At 42.2% G+C, this 20,613-nt stretch overlaps 1 protein-coding gene across 1 annotated transcript; it reads left to right on the top strand.

The window, feature by feature from the left end:
* Positions 1–239: 239 nt before the first annotated feature.
* On the top strand, positions 240–18,708 carry CRKL (CRK like proto-oncogene, adaptor protein). Its single transcript, XM_080560114.1, has 3 exons — positions 240–2,301; positions 5,508–5,964; positions 14,739–18,708. The coding sequence occupies exons 1-3, from the start codon at positions 1,988–1,990 to the stop codon at positions 14,871–14,873; spliced, it is 906 nt and encodes a 301-aa protein (XP_080416240.1). The 5' UTR covers positions 240–1,987; the 3' UTR covers positions 14,874–18,708.
* The last annotated feature ends 1,905 nt before the right edge of the window (positions 18,709–20,613 follow it).

The following is a 20,613-nucleotide window of genomic DNA, read 5'->3' as shown; positions in this document are numbered from 1 at the left end:
AGGGTCTACTTTACGATCCTTTTGTGTTAGTGACATTGCGAGATTTTCCTGAATGATTTTTTCTAAAACGTAAGAATCTGAACTAGGTGAGTCTTCCATTTTAGATTATCTGAACTCTGCTAAACGTCTGCAGAGGCACAGCCCATACGTTCCAATCCAAACACCTGAGTTGGCACTGGCTGCCAACATAGGAAGAAAAACAAAGTGAAAAAATAACCATGCTGTGACTGATCTTTTGGAAAACAACAGCGTGGGAGAAGGATGGCAATGCTGGAGTTAAGTCTGCACAACAGCCTCGTTAGGCAGGTCAAGGTAGTCATCTTAAATCTGTTTCTTCATTTGAAATGTTTACTTTCAAACGCCGCTTCATTTCACATTGACAGCCTCAAAAGCAACATGAAAAAATTAAAAGCACAAACCAAGCCATGAGACTGAGCTAAAATCACAGCATTTGCCAAGGTTTCAAGCATGCCTAGGGACTTAGCGCAGTTTATTTTGTCGTGCCCTTACCTACTGCAGCTGGCTATGCTGCTTACCACCGCCAGCTCTCCTGAATTTGCGTCAGAGCGCGCAGGCCCCTCTGCCAAGGCTGGCGCTGCTCCTTTGAGGTCACGGCGCACCAAGCAGCCTCCCTCCCAGCCTCGAGCAGCTCGTGGGCGCTGCAGGCCAAGCTCTTGCCCAGCCGCTGCCCGCGGGGCCTGCTGAGTCCTTTCCGGGGCTTCCTTCCTCTTCAGCGGCTGCGGCACCATCTTCCCCTGCCCGCGCCCCAAAGGGCTTCAACCCCGTCCGTCTGGGAACGGCACTGGAAAGGGGTGAAACTCTCTCTCATCGTGTAGGAAGTTGTATAGATATCTAGATCAGAGGAGATTATCACGCCGGTCCATTTTGTCCCTTCATAAATAGTCATTGATAAGGCAACACATTCTCAGGGAAGGCAAGCCCTACCAATGAGCTGCCTGCAGCCAGCACCCTACATAGCTGGGAGGGAACGCAAGCCCCAGGGCAGCCCGAGGCATGGTGGGGGGCAAAGCCAGGGCAGAACCCAGGAGGGAGGCCCCAGGAGGACAAGGAGAAAGCAGAGGAGCGCCGTTGTCCCCTCAGACACCTTCACCTGAGGAGACCAGGCGGCCTTTTGGGGCCGACCTGCGGCACAGGGCGCCTACAGCGGGCGGGGGGAGGCGGGCGGTGCCCCCTCCCTCCCATCATGCCCCCCTTCACGCAGATATTACCCCACCACCACACACACTTGCAGTGGGGACCCCAGTTACTGCGCCAGGGGCTTGTTGGACCGCCTTCAGCCCGATAGGGGACCGAGACGCGCAGCCCTCCACAACCTCCGCGGCCGCCTCCCTCAGCGGCGCCACCCCTCCCCCGCCGCGCTCCCCTCAGGCGGGCGCGAGGCGCCTGCGCGGGGCGGTGTCTCCGGCGGGCTCCCAGCGCCCGGCGCCGCCGCCATTTTGGTGCTCGGCTCCGTGAGGGGAGGGAACGGAACGGCACCGAGCGCCGGGACGCGGAGCCCACCCCCCAAGCCCCGCTCTCGGCCGGCCGAGCCCTCCCTCCTTCCCTTCCCTTCCCCCGGCCGGTACCGCAGCCAGCCGGCCGCCCTCGCCGCTTTATCCCTTGCCGGCCGCCGCTGCTCTTCGCTACCCGCCCGCCCGGGCCCGCCGCAGGCCTGAGGGAGAGGCGGGAAGGATGCCCCGCACGCCCCGCCGCTGAGGGAGACTCGGGGGCTCTGACCGCCGCCTCCGGCCGGCCCCGGCCCAGCCGCTCCTCGGGGCTTCCTCCTGCCGCATCCCTCCGCTCCTTTCCCCCCCGGGCTTCCTCGCTGCTGGGCCGGGCGCTCGCCTCTTCCTCCTAGCCCCCAGCCCCGCTCCGCCTGCCGGGCCTCCTCGCCCGGCCCTTCCCTTCCCCGGCTCTCCTCCTCCTCCTGGGCCTTCGGGCTCGTCACCTTCCTCCGTCTCTCCCTCACCCTTCCCCGCCCGGAGCCATGTCCTCCGCCGCCCGTTTCGATTCGTCGGACCGCTCCAGCTGGTACGTGGGCCCGGTGTCCCGGGCGGAGGCGCAGACGCGGTTGCAGGGGCAGCGGCACGGCATGTTCCTGGTGCGGGACTCGTCCACCTGCCCCGGGGACTACGTGCTCTCGGTGTCCGAGAACTCCCGGGTTTCCCACTACATCATTAACTCCTTGCCCAACCGCCGCTTTAAGATCGGCGACCAGGAGTTCGACCACCTGCCCGCCCTGCTGGAGTTCTACAAGATCCACTACCTGGACACCACCACCCTCATCGAGCCTGCGCCCAGGTGAGTGCCACCCTCCCGTCGCCACTCCCACCGCCAGCTCTGCTCGTGGTGCTGCGAGGCGGGGGGCTCAGCCCCAGCACCCTAACGCTGGAGGTAGGGCCGTGCTGCACGTAGCAAGGAAGCCTTTCCCTGTGGCCCTCCTTTGGAACCCTTCCTAACAGCGGTCCTCAGCGCTCAGGATCAGGATGACCATTATGGGTTGCTCTTTTGGTCATCATTGTCCAGATGGTTTGTGGGGCCTGGCCTTGCACTTCATGTAGATGGATGCAAAGGTAGTGTGTACATCCCTATCACTGTAATTGCTTTGCGAGAGGGCGTGGTCTTGCTTTGTATCAACCTTCTGGTATTGTCCTGTTCCCAGGAAGGTTGAGAAGCTGGTTCAAAAATCTTCCCCTTGGTGATTGAAGTACCAGCCTCTGAGCTTAAGTTGCTCTCTGGCCCTGCATCCACAATGACACCTTTGTGATTAGGCTGCTTCACCCTGTTAACTGAGTTTTAAGGCATTCTAGGACAGTGTTTCCCAAGCTTCTAGAGTGACATTCCCCCCAAAAAATGTAAAAACGTGTCCCGGTTTGGTTATGGCACTCTTTGTATCTGCATATACTACACTGAGAATTGCTCTTCTAGGAGGATGGGAAAATGTGACTTGACTATGAGATCATTCTTTGTCCTGAGCCCAACAGGGGACATACCTGCAGCTTGCATCACTAAACAGCTTATTGATAAGTCTAGAACATATTTGTTTTATCTTTGGGGCTTCCTGAATAGAATGAAATGAAAATAAAAGCTAGAAAAATAACATGGTAAAAAAAAAAAAAGTTCACTTCTAAATTCTGCAGTTTAAGGTTTTTTTTTTTCAGATTGACAAGTTATTTGGTGGAAAAATAACTTTGAGTTTTATAACCACGCTTTAATCTTGGCATAGTCCAGTTCTTAATCACTGTCAGTAACTTGTCAAAGGTTGACAGTAAGTTGTCAAACTGAATTTTGACCACACATGTGATCAGAAGTCTTCCTGTAAAGGTGGTGGGAGGAATGTGACAAAGCACCAGCTTCAAGAACTCAAAAAGCTGCTGAGACATCTTCAGGGTAGTGGTTGTGCTGTGGCTAAAGAAGTGGATAGGTGAAAAATTCACTCACCTTTCACAGGTGCAGGAACACTTAAACGGAGCTGCCCAGGGTTTTGTGCATGTTTAAACTTAAGGATGGTTTGGATGAAAAATGTCAAATCTGCAGCAATTTTTATGCTCACCTCTGTTCTCGGTAACCTGCATACTGCTGTGCCTTTCTGAAAGTAAAAGCTTGTTCTCAGTCGTGTATGGCAATGGCTTTCTGGGCTTTATCAAGACACAAACTTAGCTGATTCCACTTGCTGTCTTGGTGTTTGTGTAGAATCTTGCGTGAAACATTTCGTGAATGTTTTCATGACATCACGAACACGCCACCTCATTTTCAAGGTTTTGATTCAGTACAGCCATTGGTTGTTCTCTCAGCATATAGAGACAGATGGGACCCCAAGCATACTGTGTACTGACACACTTTTTTTTTTTAAATGTATAAAGCTACAAATGGGGTTGAATAGGTGTTTTTCCTTCTAGCATGATTTTTGTTCTAAACTTTTTGAAAAATCAATGACATGGTTGGTGGTTTGAATTTCTGTTTAAAGGGAACTTCCTAATGCAAGAGGGAGAATGAGGGGCAGCATTCCCAGATTATTATTTTTAAATTAATGGACTAGATTTAGAATAGGGGTAGACAGGCATTTGTGTCAGCTAGCTGTCATTTTTCTTTAAAAGTGGGCATTTTCAGAGGAGCATCACAGGTACTTGTGAAAGCTGTTGATTCTTTTAAATTCATTAAGCATGTATAGTAGGAAGGGATTTTTTTTGTGGTAGAATTAAGTAGTTTCTTGTATATTGCTGTACACCACTACTTTTAGCTCTAGGGGATGATATTTTAAACTTGTAAGACAGTTGAAACCTATTTTAAGGTATTTGTTTTTATATCAATAGCAAGTATCTGCTATGGCCCAATACTATAAGATTTCTGACAGCTGTTTTGAAAGAAGGTGTATAAAGGTTATGGTGAAAATAGTCTGCAGTAAAAGAGTCTCATTTGATGAACATTCTTATGTTATCACAGAATAAAATGTACTGGACAGATGATGGGCAAAATAATAAGCAATGTGAATAAATTAAAGGTAGTAATGTGGTTAATAAGGCAAAGGAATATTTCTAGATGGCAAACTTTTTTGCTTCTTACTCTGTTCTTAGCAGTGGGTGTTAGTATTTCATGTTTTCTTCTGTGAAGATATCACTGCAGGTTATTAGATTTAAATACCCAGTAAAGATGAGTACTTTGAAGCAGTAATAAGCTTTGTTATAATCTAACAACACTTCGAGAGCTGAAGTTGTAACAATAAGATTAGGGAGATTTGTTCTTCTTTTTGGAAAGTAATATGGAATAGAGTATTATCTCCTAAAAACACAGGATCTGCCTCTCTTTTCTCAAACAAAGCAGTTTTCAGTATTAACAAGACTGACTGTCTCCAATATCCTACCTATAACCTATAAACAGCAGCTTTCTGGTACAAAGATGCTCTACTGCCTATAGAATCAGAAAGACTTGAGAGTTTATCATATCCTCCTCTTACTTTTTTTCTCTTTTTCCACTATGCTCCCTCAAGTCTGGCACTTAGAGTTACTGAATTCTTGAGGGAAGTGGATGCTGAGGTTAAAAATGTGAATGTGATGAACTGAAGAGGATTAGTTAGCTCTCTGAGTACCCTTCCCCTCCTCATCCCAAGACACCCAAATCTTTTTCATTTACTTTTAAGTATCGTGGCCTCATGTCACTTAAGCTATAGAAATCATTTTATTCTACCCTAACATCTTCAAAACAATCCAAAAAAAAAGTAAACCAATAGATAAGACTTTGCATTATTTCTCCCAATTTTTGCATCCTCAATAGATTTTTATTGGATTTCTGGGGAAAATAACATGGGTATTTAGGTAATTGCTTCAGAGCATGAGTTAAACTTGTTAAACGCTTCCCAGTGTTACCAAGCTAATACTTTTGCTATAAAGGTGAACGTAGGTAGTTCTTCTTCATTTGGTGGTCCTAGTGTAAAAGTGGTGGTTGGCTTTGGAAATACAGAACAATAGCTACGGAATAGCTGTTGATAATACCAACTTTTTTAAACTTAGGTATCCAAGTCCACCAACAGGATCTGGATCTGCCCCTATGTCCACTGCAGAAGAAAATTTGGAATATGTACGGACTCTGTATGACTTTCCTGGCAATGATGCTGAGGATCTTCCATTTAAAAAGGGTGAAATACTGGCAATTGTAGAGAAGCCAGAAGAACAGTGGTGGAGTGCCAGAAACAAGGATGGTCGGATTGGGATGATTCCTGTTCCTTATGTAGAAAAGCTAGTCAGATCTCATGGGAAGCATGGGAACAGGAATTCCAACAGCTACGGTATTCCAGAACCTGCCCATGCTTACGCTCAGCCTCAGACCACAAGTCCCCTTCCCTCGGTATCCAGTACACCGGGAGCAGTGATCAATCCTCTGCCGTCAACACAGAATGGACCAGTCTATGCCAAAGCTATCCAAAAGAGAGTACCCTGTGCTTATGACAAGACTGCACTGGCATTAGAGGTAAGTTTATTTTCCTTTTAAGTCCTACAGTTGTTCAATGGTTTTGTAGAATAAGAAAATAAAAATTGTTAGTGGCAAAGTTGGCACGTATGACTTCATGTGGAGTCTGCTCAGCTGCCTCGAGGGACTGAGAAGTTCTGTTAGGTTCTGAAGGAAGATTACAAGAATTGCTTCATCTATACCACTTCCTTTGAGAAAAGTGACTGAGTTATGTCAGAACCTATACTTAATTTACTGTTTTCTTGCCCCTGCAACAGTGCAAATACGCTCAAGACTAGTAGAATGTATACATCCTGCTATGGGAGTAAGTGCTAGGGGGGATGACTGCTTCTCCACCTAATCTTGGGGAAGGAAAGGGGTGTTTAATTGTTGCAGTATTCCAGGTTGAGAACTGGCAGTAGCATCCTTCAGAGAAAGGTAAAGATTGCTTATGAACAGATTTTTATTTTTTTTTGATCCTCAACTGTAGCATGAAGTACACTAGTGTTGAGAGCTCATGTCTGGGCACATCAGAAATACAAACAAGTGGAAGAGTCTTCCGAAGGACTCTAGATCTTTTCTTGAAAATTGGAATTTGAGAAATGGTCTTAAGACCTAAGAGGGGAGGGGAAGGTTGTGTTTATTTATAAGATGAAAGACTGTAGTGTAGCCTCTAACCTTGTGTTGAGCTTTTAATAAGTTCCTGTGCTTGCCAAAACACTTTTTATTTTCATTTTATTAGGGATGTCTTAAAGGTTTTAGAACTTTATTCTTTAAATGGCAAAGAATTCCTGTTACAATTATAATTAAATTAGCATAAATGATGGAATGAAAGAAGTTTTTAAATCTATATCTAGAATACAGACACTCTTACTTGTATGCTTTGACTATACTGAAAGCTAGCTAACTCATGCTTCAGAAATGTCTCACCTGGAAGCATTGCTATTGGTTGTTATTCTGAGTGATGAAATTTGAATGTGGTAAAATACTTCAAGGAGCAAATGAAAGGAAACAAGCAAAGGAAGCAACAGCATTTTAGCAAGTAAAATAGTGGTTTTAAAAATACTTTTGAACTTTGCCTGTTGCTCTTGCTCAGTTAGTTTGCAAGTTGAAGCTGTTAGCTATAGCTGATACTTAGACTAAGGTTTTATGAATAATTGGAAGTCGCTAATAAAAGTTACCTTAAGGCTTTTTCCTCTTGTAAAATTTCTACAGGTGATTACTCAGAGTGTTAGAAATTAAATATGTATCACTGGATTTTCCTTAAGTTTTAGGAAAGCTAGTTGCTTGTTATTCATGAACAGGGTGTGAAAATTATCATAGGAAGAAATGTAAATTCACTGCCAGCTGTACCGTACAGTAGATTCCTGCCAAAACTATTCATGCTTCTGAAAACAGCGCAAGGCAAGCAATTGATTTTGCTGTTATCAGGGTGTTGTGGAATTACTTCAGGGAGCTTGCTTTGCTGCAGGGTAGCAGAACTGCTTGGAAGGATGGCTCTCAAATAGATTTTTCTGATTTGCTGTTTAGTGACCTAGTTAATTCTATCATTTTAGCTGCCAGAATATAGTGGTAGGATTAATTTTCTGACCAACATATAGGTCAGAGTTCTTTGGATCCTTCAAGTTGCTGAAATTTTGTTTGAAATATTCTTCTGTTCCACTGAGCTCCAATTGCTTATGGCTTCATGTCTTTGTGTCTCCCACCCCTGGTATATTTTGTCTTCCTATGCAGTCTATTTTTTCACAGGTTCACCTTAGTCACACTGTGACTTCTCAAGAGGCTTCAGAAGTAGAATTCTGGGAATTGATCTACATTTTCATTAAAATTGGTGGTTACAGCTTCTCCTTCCATGTACAGGGAACATTAACAACCTCATTATAGCAACATTTTTGTCATGTGTACTATCCTTAAAGAAAATTCCAGCTTCTTTTCATTATCTTCCTTCAGCTTGCCTAACACCTGCTGGGCTCTGATGTATTAATCCCAACCTTGTCAGGGCTTTGCTTGTCACTAAATAATCTGAACCACTCGAGGTCATAGTTCAACATTCTTGAAAATAATAGGGTTCGTTTAGACTAGAAGCTTCTGTTTGGTAAGAGCACAGAAGGCAGCTAATGCTAGGGAAAGGATGGGTTATGAGGGCGTTTGGGGGAAGAAAGCTAATGGTGTTCTTTCAGAGTAATAGTATTGTACAGTGTTCTGCCTCAGTACAGGTGTATTCTCAATCAGGGTTCAGCTTGTACTGATAATTGTTCCTATAATTGTACAGCTACTGATTGTGTGTAATCTCATTTAAACTGATAAAAGTATGAAAGCAAAATACCTGCTTGCTGGCTGGAGCTTTATGTGATCAGCACGCAGACACTACTTACAAGAACCAGAACGCCATCAGGAGTAAATACAGCTATTGAGTGGTAACCTGCTCAGCTCCTTTTAAGTGCAGGGATGTCATTTTGCAGGGTTCAGCTTGAAAATGGGACAAGCTGTCTGCTTTCAGGTCCAGTTTGTCTGTTGCACACTATTGTTTACCTAAGCTGTCAGAGACGATAAATATTCATAGACTGTTACTAAGAAGAAACCTGGTTTTAAGGAAAGTAATTACATTTTTCATGTGAGAAATGTTTTTTTTTTTTAAAAACTTGTAAAATGAATATTCTAGTGAAAATCCTTGTCAAGATCTAGTTGGTTGGATAATGATGGAGCGCTTAACTTTGAAGTAGTATTTAAAGTGTGACAGTTTAAGGGCAAGAAAGTTTGAGAGTGTCTGCAATACATTTCCTGTAAGGATACTAGGTAGGTAGCATGGCATTTGGTACAACTTGGACTTTACTGGGCTAAAATTGCTCAGCATTCATATTTATGTTCCTGGAGTGACTAACATCCAAATGGGGATTTGGTCCTGTTGCATTATATGCTCTATTTTTATTCTTTAAAATAAGACATTAGCAATCTGCTTTACAAGCTAAAATACCAATTTTAGGTATTGCTGTTATCCCCGAACGTACAGTTACTGTGCATATAGTTTTGTGCATTCCACTGCAGCAGTGAACAATTAGTAAAGCCTACGATAAGTTTATTGTATGTCAAAGATTCACATATTACTGTGGTCAGTTCAGTTAATTACATTGGCGGTTCAGATTTAATGCTTTTTAGCGAGATGATTGACGTCTGCAGTTTCTCACTGCAGCTTTACTAATTTTGATTACTACTGTGTGTAGTGTTTTCAAGAATACTGCGCGCGCACAAAAAAAAAGCATCAGCCCAGATCTGTTCCTCTAGTTGTATGCTTTCAGCCAAGAGGCAGTTTCCTTCCTTTCTGGTGTTCTAGAGGAAGAAATACGAAGGACAGGGATGCAGTGTCCTGCGTTTATGGGAACTAGAACTCTACGTTACGGGACTGTGTACTGCTCCTCTTCACCCCTGATTTTCCGTGGGAAAATGAGGAGGACAGCCCTGTGTTCAAAGGTTACACAAACCAGCACTGCACGGCGACGCGTTCTGTAAGAGCAGGGACTGTTGGCACTGTTGCTGAGGTACAGAACAGCAAAGTCTACCTTAGAGTTTCTCAGCATTAATAACATGGAGTTCTACAGCCAGCCTGCTAATGACAGCATGCTAATGAAGCCTCATCTGAAACCCGCCTATGCAGTGCCCAGCAGCCTAAGACCTGCTGCATTTTACCTTAAAAAGGAGTTTATCTGTTGGTATTTGGGCTTTTTGCTTGGATCCAATAAGCTGATTAATTGCTAATATCTACACAACAGAGTTCTTCATGCCTAGCCTGGTCAGTAGGTAAACTAATGGTAGGTAATTCCCTTAAAAACTGGTGAGCTGTTTGAAGGTTGGCTTAGGTTGTGAACTACAAATTCCCTTATAAAATGGAGTGGAATGACTTAAGGATGTTTTAAATACGCCATGTGTTTAAATAATGGTTCTTAAATATATTGCAAGCATTGTAGTATCGCAGACCATTTTGAAGGCAGTGGTAGTTCTAGAGTTCACATCCAAATCTGAAATGACAGTGTTAGGGAATCTTAAGGTTTTCTATATACAGAGCTTCATTATATTTTTATAGCTTTTTTTTGTAAGTGATTTTTTTCCCCAGACCCGTGCCAACATTATAGTGTTAAGTAGCTTATTTGTGTGTGACATATCAAACACATAGATGTATCCATTTGCTATCAGAGAGTTAATGTTTCACTGAAATGTTTTGGTGAAATAAATACCTGTTCCCCACAGTTATATAACTGACATAATGTGTCTCTTGAGCTTGTTGCAATTAGGTTACAGTTAACTTTCTTCTCTTTAAAGTAGAGTTGAGACAAGTAGGGCAAGATGTGCTAGTAGTAGAACTTTCTTAATTAGGAAATTAGGTTGCTATTTTCACTAGGCAACAAGCATTGTGCTTTTCTTAAGTCAAGGAAATTCACTATTGCTGTTTTAAACATTAAAATGCATCTGACAAAATAAATATTTGGCTTTAACTACACAAGTATAGGTTCTAGGTTTTAAGTGTTGATCACAGAGCTTTAGCTCGGTGAACCATTGAATTGAAAGTGATGTTGGTGGCAGGATTTGTGTATCTGCTGATACACAGAAACTTTTCAGTACGCTACCTTTGAAAACGCAACTGCCAATTACATTGGAGGCTGTGTGCATTCTTAGCCTTTGGGGCATCCTTTTCCAGTCCAAATTCTTTATCGTTCCCATCAGTTCAACAGTCAGTGCCTTGCAATTTAACCCATGTTCACCCTCAGAACTGTTTGCAGAGTTTATTTTCAGATGAAACTGAAAGTGATGGGGATAATCTAGACAAGTTCCTGTGCTAAAATGAGATTTAGTGTGGCTCAAGAGTGACTGTTTACGGGAGTTCTGAGCTCTCTGGATTCTGGATTGTCATGCAAGCATGCTTAGCAGATGGGGACAGGCTATCATGATTTAATGAAAACTGCACCTTGTTGTGGTGCTCTAACCCCAGCTCTGGCAATTGTCCTAGCTCTACTTGAGGTACACACTGCGGCACTCTTCCTAGGTGAGGCTAGGTTAATTGTATCTGGGGTTTCAACACCTACACTGCCCTTCTACCTGCTCTCACATCTCAAGAATGGTCAAAGGTCTTTCCTCGGGTCAGAATGACTTAAGGCATCAGCTGTTATTGTTCTGGCACACAGCATCAAGATCAGGGCAATAAACGCATGCTATCAGCCATTTGGTTTCTAGAATCTTCTAATACCTAGAGCACCAGCTCCTTGAAAGTATCGCTTCATTCTCCTTGGAGTGCAACTGAATTCTGCCTCTTTTGGTTAGTTTTATACATTTTGGGGGACAGTGGGTTATCAGGTAACTTCTTTGATGTAATATCTCTAAAACATGCTGAATTAATGGATTGTGTGACTCAAATGGCATGCAGGAACCTTGTGCAGTGTATGAATCAGCTTCAGGTAGAAGACAGGTACAGAAGAGTCTGGAGTGAATGAAGTAACCTTTCTGACTGGCATGTTCCACAACTTGCATTTCCCTGGGGCTTTGAATTCGTGCTGTAACAGGGATGTAATGAAAGGATGCTATCTAAAATACGCTTTGATTTTATCATTTGGGTGGAACGAAATGGCTGCATTTCAGAAGTATTACTCACTTCAGTAGGTGCTACTTCCATCTAGTGATGCTGGCATGCTTTGCAGGTGAGTTACTTGTCTGAGAGATGCTGAGACTAAGGAAGCGTTATCCTAATTTATAGATAAGGGCCCATGAGCTGTCCAGAATCATACAGGAAGCTTGTGGCAGAAATGAGAATAGAATCAGGTCTCCTGACTCTGTCCTGTGCCTAATCATAAGACAATCCTTCTGACTAGCCCAAAATATTCTCTGAAAACAATAGCATGTTAAATAATTTTAGTGGGAGATCACACCCCAGCTGACAGGCTTTAAAGAGAATTTACCAAATACTGCTTTCAGTTAATACTTGGGAAGGATATCCAGAGAGACTACTTGACCAGATTCTAAAGATGCTCTCAAAAAGGGTCTTTATGAAATCCAAGCATGATTCTATCATGACATCAAGATTCCTTCCCCAAAAATCTTGTTTCAGGATGCTATTTCATTTAATTTTCACAAGGCAACTGCATTTTGTGTAAGTAATATAGCACAAGGGGATATTTGGCAGCTTTCCTTTAAAAAAAAGAGATCTGTTTATTGCAAATCACTCTACTATTCAAGTCCTTGGTATACGAGAATGTTTTCTGAGAAGCTTTTCTCACCTACCACTCTTTAACAGCAGCTACTGATTTGTAGCAGCTTTACCTGCCCAGCAGTCTAAAAAACACTTTGCGTTGTTAGTCTGCACGGCGTTTCTTTTGCAAGGTGATACTTAAATTGTCATTTTATGTTATTTTTTTGCTCAGCTGAAGTAAGACTTCCAACCTATTCAAGCTGTAGAAATCAGAATCAAACTGAAGGATGTTTTTCTAGAGCTTCTGAATTAATTTTGGATTGATCTCTACAGCATATGTCCAGAATTAAGTTGTCAGACAAAAAAAAGTCCATGTGTTTGATTCTGTGTACTACTGATTACCCCTCCTCATCCCAGGAATAAGACTGAAGTGTTTCCAAATGGATTGTTTGTGTGGTGTGGGGCAAATGCAGTTTCCTATTGGGTTTTAACTGTTGCGGTGTCAGATGTGCCTTCATGATTTTGAGTCTAAAACCTGGAACTTGACTCTGTCTTCGAGGGTTATTTTAAATCTAGCAGTGCAACAGTGACTATTTATAGATGTTATCAGCCTTTTCCTAAAGAGACTTTTGTTAGGTTCCTGTTTGAATCATCTTGTTACTATTTAAAGCTTTCTCTAGACTTTCCATATAATGGGAAGTCAGACAAATTGTGCTTTTTATCAAAAAAACACAAAGCATGCTGCAGTAGTCCACCAAGAGAGGAACGCCAGTCAAATTAATGCTATCTGTGTGTGCTAAATGACCTGGGCAGTGTATAACTACTCAGTAGGATATGCCGGCTTCATGTTTGAATTTATGAGCAGCATGCATAAAGTTGACAGTTTAAGAGAGTCTCAGTTATATCCCAAAACTGCATGGGGATCAGAGGACTTTCTCCTCTCTTGAAAGCACAGGATTAAAGTTGTCTCAAGCGTGAGTCTTGAACTTCCAGATGGGAAACGGGAGGGGGAAAGCTCTAAGTAGCGAGAAACGTGGGGTGAGGGAGGATTTGGGGCAGGAACAGAATCCACATTTTGAGTAAATGTCCAATTTCATTCTAATACACATCAAGCGTAAATATCTGGAAAGAGTTTCAACGTTTGAGAAATTTTATTTTAAGAGATGTAACACTGAGTGAAAGAGTTTATGGTTGTATCTTAAGCTTCACTCAAGGTTTCTGAATGCTTCAGAGTGGTCATCAAAAATATCTACTGAAGTAATGGTAACTGGTTTAAACAGTTACCAAGGCTTTGGATCATCTGGTGATGTGTTTTCTGCAAGATATTTCGTAAACTCAGCTTTTTTCCTTTTTGGAAAACATAGACATCTTATCTGAAACTTTTTAATCTAAGGTCCTTTGCCGAGGCCCTTGAACTATCTGCATCAGTTGTAAATGTTAATGCTATTTAGATAGCGTGGACAAGTTGTTATATATACACTATGTCAAGAATAAAATCCATTTTTTCCTTCAAGATCAAAGCTAGTTTCCTTTTGGATTTTGCAGAAGTAGTTTGGTAATCTGAAACCCAGCTACAAATTGCTTGGACCTCATTTGGGGAGGAAGCTTATGAACTGCTGGCCGTTAGTCATAGGCAGGTTCTACCTTTTGTGAAGTTAGTTATTAGCTGCTAATGTCACTTTTCTAATATTTACTATAGTTACCACATAGATGCAATTAAGTAAACAGGAAGGGAGGTGTAGTTCAAGAGCTGCTGCAACAGGCCATGGGTTCAGCCACTCTGAAGTGTTTGAGGGAGAAATGACTGTTTAGTCAGTCTCGAAGGCTGTTTGTCATGTTGGATATTTTGCTTTGTAAATTATCCTAATTCAGGTTAAATACAGGCACTGAGCAGTGATAAAGTAAAATTTATAATTTGGGCTGATGTTTTTTTTTTGTATGTGTTATAGCTTTTCTGTTCTTTCACTACCAAATAGAAGAAAAAGTTACGGTAGGAAAGGCCTGACGCGTTGTTGTTCCTGTTCTAAATTCTTTGATGGGAAGTGGAGGTGAAAGCAACAGATAAAGCTACTGTCTGTATATCTAATGCTTATTAAAAAACATTTGAGAAGTGTATCATTGCTTTAGAAAACTACACAAGTTTCTTAGGCTGTGGTAGTCAGTAGTAGAACTTCATGTAGTGGTTTCTCTGCCACAGGAATCATTCTTTGAAAAGCTAAGTTTTCTTTGAAATAAGCATGCTAATGCTAAACCCAGTGAGGGCTGTGCTATTTTGAATGGATGTTGTATCTCATTATTTATGGTAGCTTTAGTGATGTCAGTTTACGTCTAAGCTAAATATATGGCTGCATGAAGTAAGCTTTCCTACAGGAAAAGGCGTGGTTCAGTAATTTATTGCAATACGTAAGTATATCATTAGTTCAAATTTTTAAAGCAAATGCAGACATCACATTTAGCAATGGTGTCCGTGTTTTAGTTGAGTAAAAGTAACTTTTCTTTCCCTTTGAAGCTTATGTCAATTTTCTTTTTAAATGATGGGGTTGTATTTATTGTTCTTCATTTGATTTGTATATGAGGTAAGATTCTCATGTGTGATAACTTTTTTTTTTTTTTAATTCTGCAGGTTGGAGATATTGTGAAGGTTACAAGGATGAATATAAACGGTCAGTGGGAAGGAGAAGTCAACGGTCGAAAAGGGCTTTTCCCATTCACGCATGTCAAAATATTCGACCCTCAAAACCCAGATGAGAATGAATGATTCCCTCTACCCGACTTACACTGCTGCTTCATTTTCCTGGCTATCATTAGCATTGTTTGAGGTGGAATGACTAAATGGCACATTGCTAGCATTGCCCGTTTTCCAGCTTGCTGCAGTTTGACAGTTCTTTTAATATACATTTGGAATACATACAACCGAAGTCACTGCCTGACCTTCATGCCGTAGTTGCATCAACCAGAATTTGGTTTCACTTTTAAAACTGTATTGGGCCGTAAGCTGGAGAAGACTGAACCGTAAGGTGTACGGCAGACAAGTATGGGAAGAAAACCTTTCTTAAGACTTCCACGGACTTGTTCTGGCCTGCTTAGTAGGAAGAGCCCTAACCTTAGATCAAACATGCAACTCATGTGTTACTGTCCAACAAAAAGCAACAACAAAAATGCAATTTTAGGACTGAAGAAGACTTAGTTTTAAGTGAACCTGTCCTAAGGTAGTACATTTATGATGATGGTCTCTTTAAAGGACAATAATTGAAGCTATGTATTCTAAGCAGTTGTATTAGAAACTGCTCGTTTCTGTTAACTCTTGAGCTTGTTGTTGACCTTCTTGAAACAGTGTGTGTTAAATACAGATAACCATTGATTGAGCTGCATTGAAGCTGAGGCATTTATTTATAAGGAAATTTAGGAGGGGTTAATACTCGTAACTCATTTTTGACATACTTAACGCATTTCTGTTGATTTTGCAAGCACTAACTGTAGTAAGTGAGCTTTAAAGGGAAACACTTTGGCCTGGTCTACGTACAGCTCTTCTGTGTTGAAAGTCTGGTTTACTGCCACAGCAGTGCTTGTCACCAAGCTGTTACTTGGTAGACAGAGAAGTCAGATCACCACAGCATGGAGAAGTACAAAAAGACCAGGACAGAAGAACCTGGTAAATACTGATGGAATCCTCTTATTTAAGCGTAAACCTTTTATACCCATTTCTCTGCAGGTTCCCTTATCACTCCAGAGTTCCCTAGCTAAGCCAGCCCCAGCTCGCTTAAGACTCCTTGAACACAGTACCTTTTTTTCCAGGGTGTCTCCGCGTTACTGTGCTTCTTTTCCCAAACTGCTTTCTTCTTTCTTTTGGGCCTTTTTTTTTTTTTCTCCCCTCACTCCCTTGTATCACAGACCCTCTGCATGCTACAATTTTTACCCCCTCCACATGAGTTGGCTCTGGCTTATATATGCCCCAGATCCCTCCCACTCCCAGCATCCTCTAGAAAATGGTTAATCGGAGTCAGCTGCCTGGGTTCCCTGTCAGATAAGTGAATGCTCAGGCTGGAGGAGGCCACAAAGGTGTCTTTTATCAGTATAGCTTTTTTCCCCTTTTCTGTACATAAGCTGTACTATTGTACCTAAAGTAGGGATCTACGTGGCTGTAGCTATGTGAGTATAATTAATGCCATGCAGGGTAAGTCCTTAGCCCGTTTACAGGATATGAAAGCTTAGGTACAGTGCTATCTTCTACCTTCTTCTTTAAATGTGTTTTCTAGGTGAACTGGAATGCTCTTTTAAAAATAATGCCGAATTAACAGAATAACGTGTCTGCAAAGACTGTAACTATGAAACCTCCCTTTTCAGACAGCCTGCATAAAGAAAAATGCCTGCTGCAGAAAGCCAGGAATATCTGACAGGAAAACAGCAGTGCTACAATACATTCATTTTTCAACTTGTGAAGGCTGTCAGTTGTAGCAAAATGAGAAACTTCAGACACCTGCAGAACTGTACCACTTCTTACAAGTGTTAAATTATATGGAAGTTGTCATCTTAAGTTCCAGCATGTTTTCTTGTTGATTTGTGTCACTTTTTCCTAGGAAAAGAATGTTGTTCTCCCTCCTGTGAAAGTGCCGTGATACCCTTAAATGGAGGGCACTGAAGAAATGCGAAAATGGCATTTACAACAAGAGATGTAAAATGCTGTGGTTGTTTTTAAGAAACTCGGTTCATCTGTTAGTTATTTTCTGTAGTATTAATCAAGTGGCTGACAGTCTAGAAGTTCTTGTAGAGCATTTTACTACCAAATTAACTGTGAAGTAGCGTAGCATTGACTGAAGTGTTCGGTGCTGAAAGAATTTCTTGACAATAGGCGCTGACAGGTTGTCTTGCAAAGAAAAGCTATGCAGCTCTCTTAACTAAAGGAGGTTGTGATTCTTCTGTGCCCCAACTCCACCTGAAGTTTACTACATAGATTGTACTACTGAAAGTCATCGTGTGAATACAGAAACTGCACTAGACTCAGTCTGCTGCAGAGAAAGCTTATTTCAGACCTGACCTAGTTGCAGGTAGCTCTTCAGAAAACTGGTTGTAGAATTCTTCCTTTGCATGTTAAAGTCCGTAAATAAATACTGTGAGATTTGAGATCTTGAACACAGCTTGTAACCTGGATTTTGTCACTAAGTGTCTTGACTCATCTCCTCATTGAATAAGGTATACACTTCGAACACAAGCATTGTTTTAGGTTAAATTATGTTCTGATACTGCAGAAAAGCAAACTATTTTCCTTCAAAACTATGCAAAATTTGTGTGCAGTGGCATCTGATGCAAAGACAAGAGTTCGTACATTTCTGTGAACCTGGTTTTGGGCCCCAGACGAACAGTATTTCTCGCAGTAGCAGCGGTATGGATCGGTGATGTTCAATGCGGTTTAAATGTAGCATACTGACCAGCCTAAGCTGATTGTAAACTCGCTTCAAAATGTCTTTGCCATTTTACTATAAGATGAATATTTTCATATAAAGACTGCATTTGATCAGTTTGTGTTTTTCTTTGAAGGACTCTTTTGATTCTCAATCGCTTGTTGCTTGCTTACATGTGTGCTGTCTGTTGCTTTATGAAGCCTCCTCAATTCGAGTGCTAACCTATCCGTGTAGATGTTCCCTGGGGGCGTCAGGTATTCGTACTATGGAGCATGAGAGTCTGCAAGTGACGGCTTCGATCTATGCACCATTAAAATCGTTCATGCTTTTGAACTAGCAGCTGGTTTAATCACCAGGTGCCACACTAGTTAACTATCATGAAAGGCTTACTGTTTGACTTCCTCCTGTTGTGTATGTGTGTATATAGACATTGGAGCCTCTGACCAGTCTGAAAGTTTAAATGAAAACTGTTTTAATCAGTGTCCATCACTGGATAAGCGCTAATTTAATTCATGATTGTTTACAAATTGGGAAGAATAAACAAAAGGGAATATCCTGTCTGGGTTGGGGCTCTGAAGAGCCTGAGCATTATTTTTGTAAAGGGAAATACAGCATTCTTTGTGCCATTTCATGTGCCTGTAAAGTAATTTTTTAATATTATATTAACATCCTGGGAACAAGTGGGCTGCCTTTTGTTTTCTAGTCAAGTTTTCAAGCATATTTCTCAATACCTGCATTTGAAAGTGAGACCTGCCTAATAGACTGCCTTTTGGGACCAGTGAAAGCATTCTTGTATAGTTGTCATTTTCTGTTCTGTTAAATGAAAATGTTTTTTGAGACAAGGATACAATTATTGCAGTGGGAAAGGTGGCCTTGTATTCGAGACAGTCTTCACTGTGTAAACTTTAAAACACAATATGTAACTTAAAGACCATGAACTTCAGGCAATAATATTAAAGTGTAAGCTTTTAAAGTTTATTTTGGGGATCATAGCTTGTTTTATTTTTTGTGCTATAAAATTAACAGTATTAAATGAATTATATTCTTAGAATATATGGAGTGTCTTTTCTTAAGATTAGTGCCTTTTAATTTCTTACTCCACTTATTTCATAGAACTGGTCCCAACATCAAGCCACTGTTTTTTTTCCAGTGCCCTGTTTGTACAGTCTAAATAAAACTTGCCTCAACTTACAGTATCACTTGTTGTCTTTAGTCTTAAACCCTTGGTGATATTGGCAGAGTATTTAAGTTCTTACTGTCAGTATTATGGCCTGTTCCGTGGGTAAATCTGTGCCAGCTGAAATTTTCCCGAGTCAAAGCAACAGGTAAGCAGGAGAAAATACTGATGCTGAGTGAATGATGCTGTCATGCTCCATCCTTGTGCGTGTTCTCCAACTGTTCTGCTGTGCTCTGGAAGCTCAACTGACAAAGATGCAGCTCCGGTAACGCCGATTATTGCTGTTTCCTTCCCCCTCGCACCTGACACCAGTGCTCTTCCTGTCACTACATTTAACTTTTCTTTTGTAGAGGCTTTTAAAAGTTTGTGTAGAAACTATGACTTTCTTTCACTGTGATAATTATCTTGACTGTGCCTGTAAGAATGATTTAGGCATTTGCTTTGAATTTAGCTTATTTTTTTAGTATTTAAGGCCTGACAGGGTGCAGGTAGGGACAAGTGAAGCAGGTGCCATGCTAGCCCCTGTTGAAGCTGTCGGCATAAGGTGTTACAGATACCTGCTTTTGTAAATCAAGATCAATTGCCTTTTTACAGTCAATCCAGATCAAGAATAGAGGGGACGATAACTTCTTTTTAATATTTGAGATCATTCAGGTAAATAATTCACAATGTGTTGAAACTTGAAGTGAGCTTACACAGGATTAAAAAAGCAGAACTTCAAACACATAAATGCTGTAAGGGAGAAGTCTTAAAAGCTTGCGTTGTTTCCCTGGCCTCTTTGTGGGTATGTTCTCACTGCAATGAAGCCTAGTGGGTGTGTTCTCTGCAGTATAGATTTCTATAATATTTTAATAAATGTTATAGCCAACTTTGTATAGCGTAGTAGCAAATATTCATATTTGGCAAGTTACATTTTTTCAGAAAAAAAAAAAAAAAAACTATCTCAAATACTCGACCACAAGGAAAGTGGATACAGGCAGCCTGAGAACTGCTTCAACTTATTTTGTATACCTTTCTAGCAAAAACTGGAAGTGCTTAGCTGCTTACTGCAGCTGCTTCTCAGGACATCATAAATAGCTCTTGCCTCACTATTTATGTAGCAAAACCAAGGCCCCTGCTTTACCAGCAGCCTGCTTCCTACAGCCTGAATTACGACCACGTGTGCAGAAGCAGCACCGTTCCTGGCTACGGTAAGAGGTGTGCAATGCACATGGAGGCAGTTGCTGCCCACCCTCTGAGGAAGGGGGGGGGCTGCCCGCACCAACCAGCCCAGACAGGGCCTGCCCTGGTTTTTGTTCCAGTAAAATCGGGCTTCTCTGACACTAACCTGAAGTGTCCACACCCCCTGTTATCAGGCAGTGGGAGATGAAGTGCTTTCAGAGCCAGAAGACTTGGGAAGTTTAATAACACCTATGATCTAAACAGAAGAACTTAGTATTTGTCTCAAAATGCATCAGGTGTTGGTATAAAGCTGCACTACACAGGGGTATGAGGCCACAGGACTCTGCATGTCCTTGTTTCGTCGTGCGCTTAGAAATAACCTCTTCCTACCACTTGAGCTGGGAGGGGGGTGCTTTACCTTGGTAATGTTAATTATGAGAAGGGACGCATTACGCATTACGCAGTCTGAGCAAGCTGCAGCAACAAGGGTGCAAGGGACTGTCATTTGTCTACATTTTAAAAGGCAGCTTGCTTCCTCACAGCCCTTGCCCCAAGTGCCAGCAGCACCAGCTTGCCCCCGCCTCCACCTGCCTTCCCTTCCTGCCACCAGGCTGACCCTGTGTGGGGTCCACAGCTCTCACTGCCTGCGCTCAGGGCTCGGGGTTTGTACCAGGAGCACCCATCTCTGCAGCTGCCCCCAGCTTCAGGAACAGCCAGGGTTACTCAGCGGAACATCAAAGGTAACAAGAAACAAGCAACAA

Source organism: Anser brachyrhynchus (assembly GCF_964034855.1).
Source record: "Anser brachyrhynchus genome assembly, chromosome: 17".
Taxonomy (NCBI): domain Eukaryota; kingdom Metazoa; phylum Chordata; class Aves; order Anseriformes; family Anatidae; genus Anser; species Anser brachyrhynchus.
This window is presented reverse-complemented; position numbering and strand designations above follow the sequence as displayed.

Excerpts from the sequence above, each read along its gene's own strand:
- CRKL (XM_080560114.1), top strand. The coding sequence starts at position 1,988 with ATGTCCTCCGCCGCCCGTTTCGATTCGTCGGACCGCTCCAGCTGGTAC. Across the intron at positions 2,302-5,507 it reads CTCATCGAGCCTGCGCCCAG|GTATCCAAGTCCACCAACAG; the intron begins GTGAGTGCCACC and ends TTTTAAACTTAG. Across the intron at positions 5,965-14,738 it reads AGACTGCACTGGCATTAGAG|GTTGGAGATATTGTGAAGGT; the intron begins GTAAGTTTATTT and ends TTAATTCTGCAG.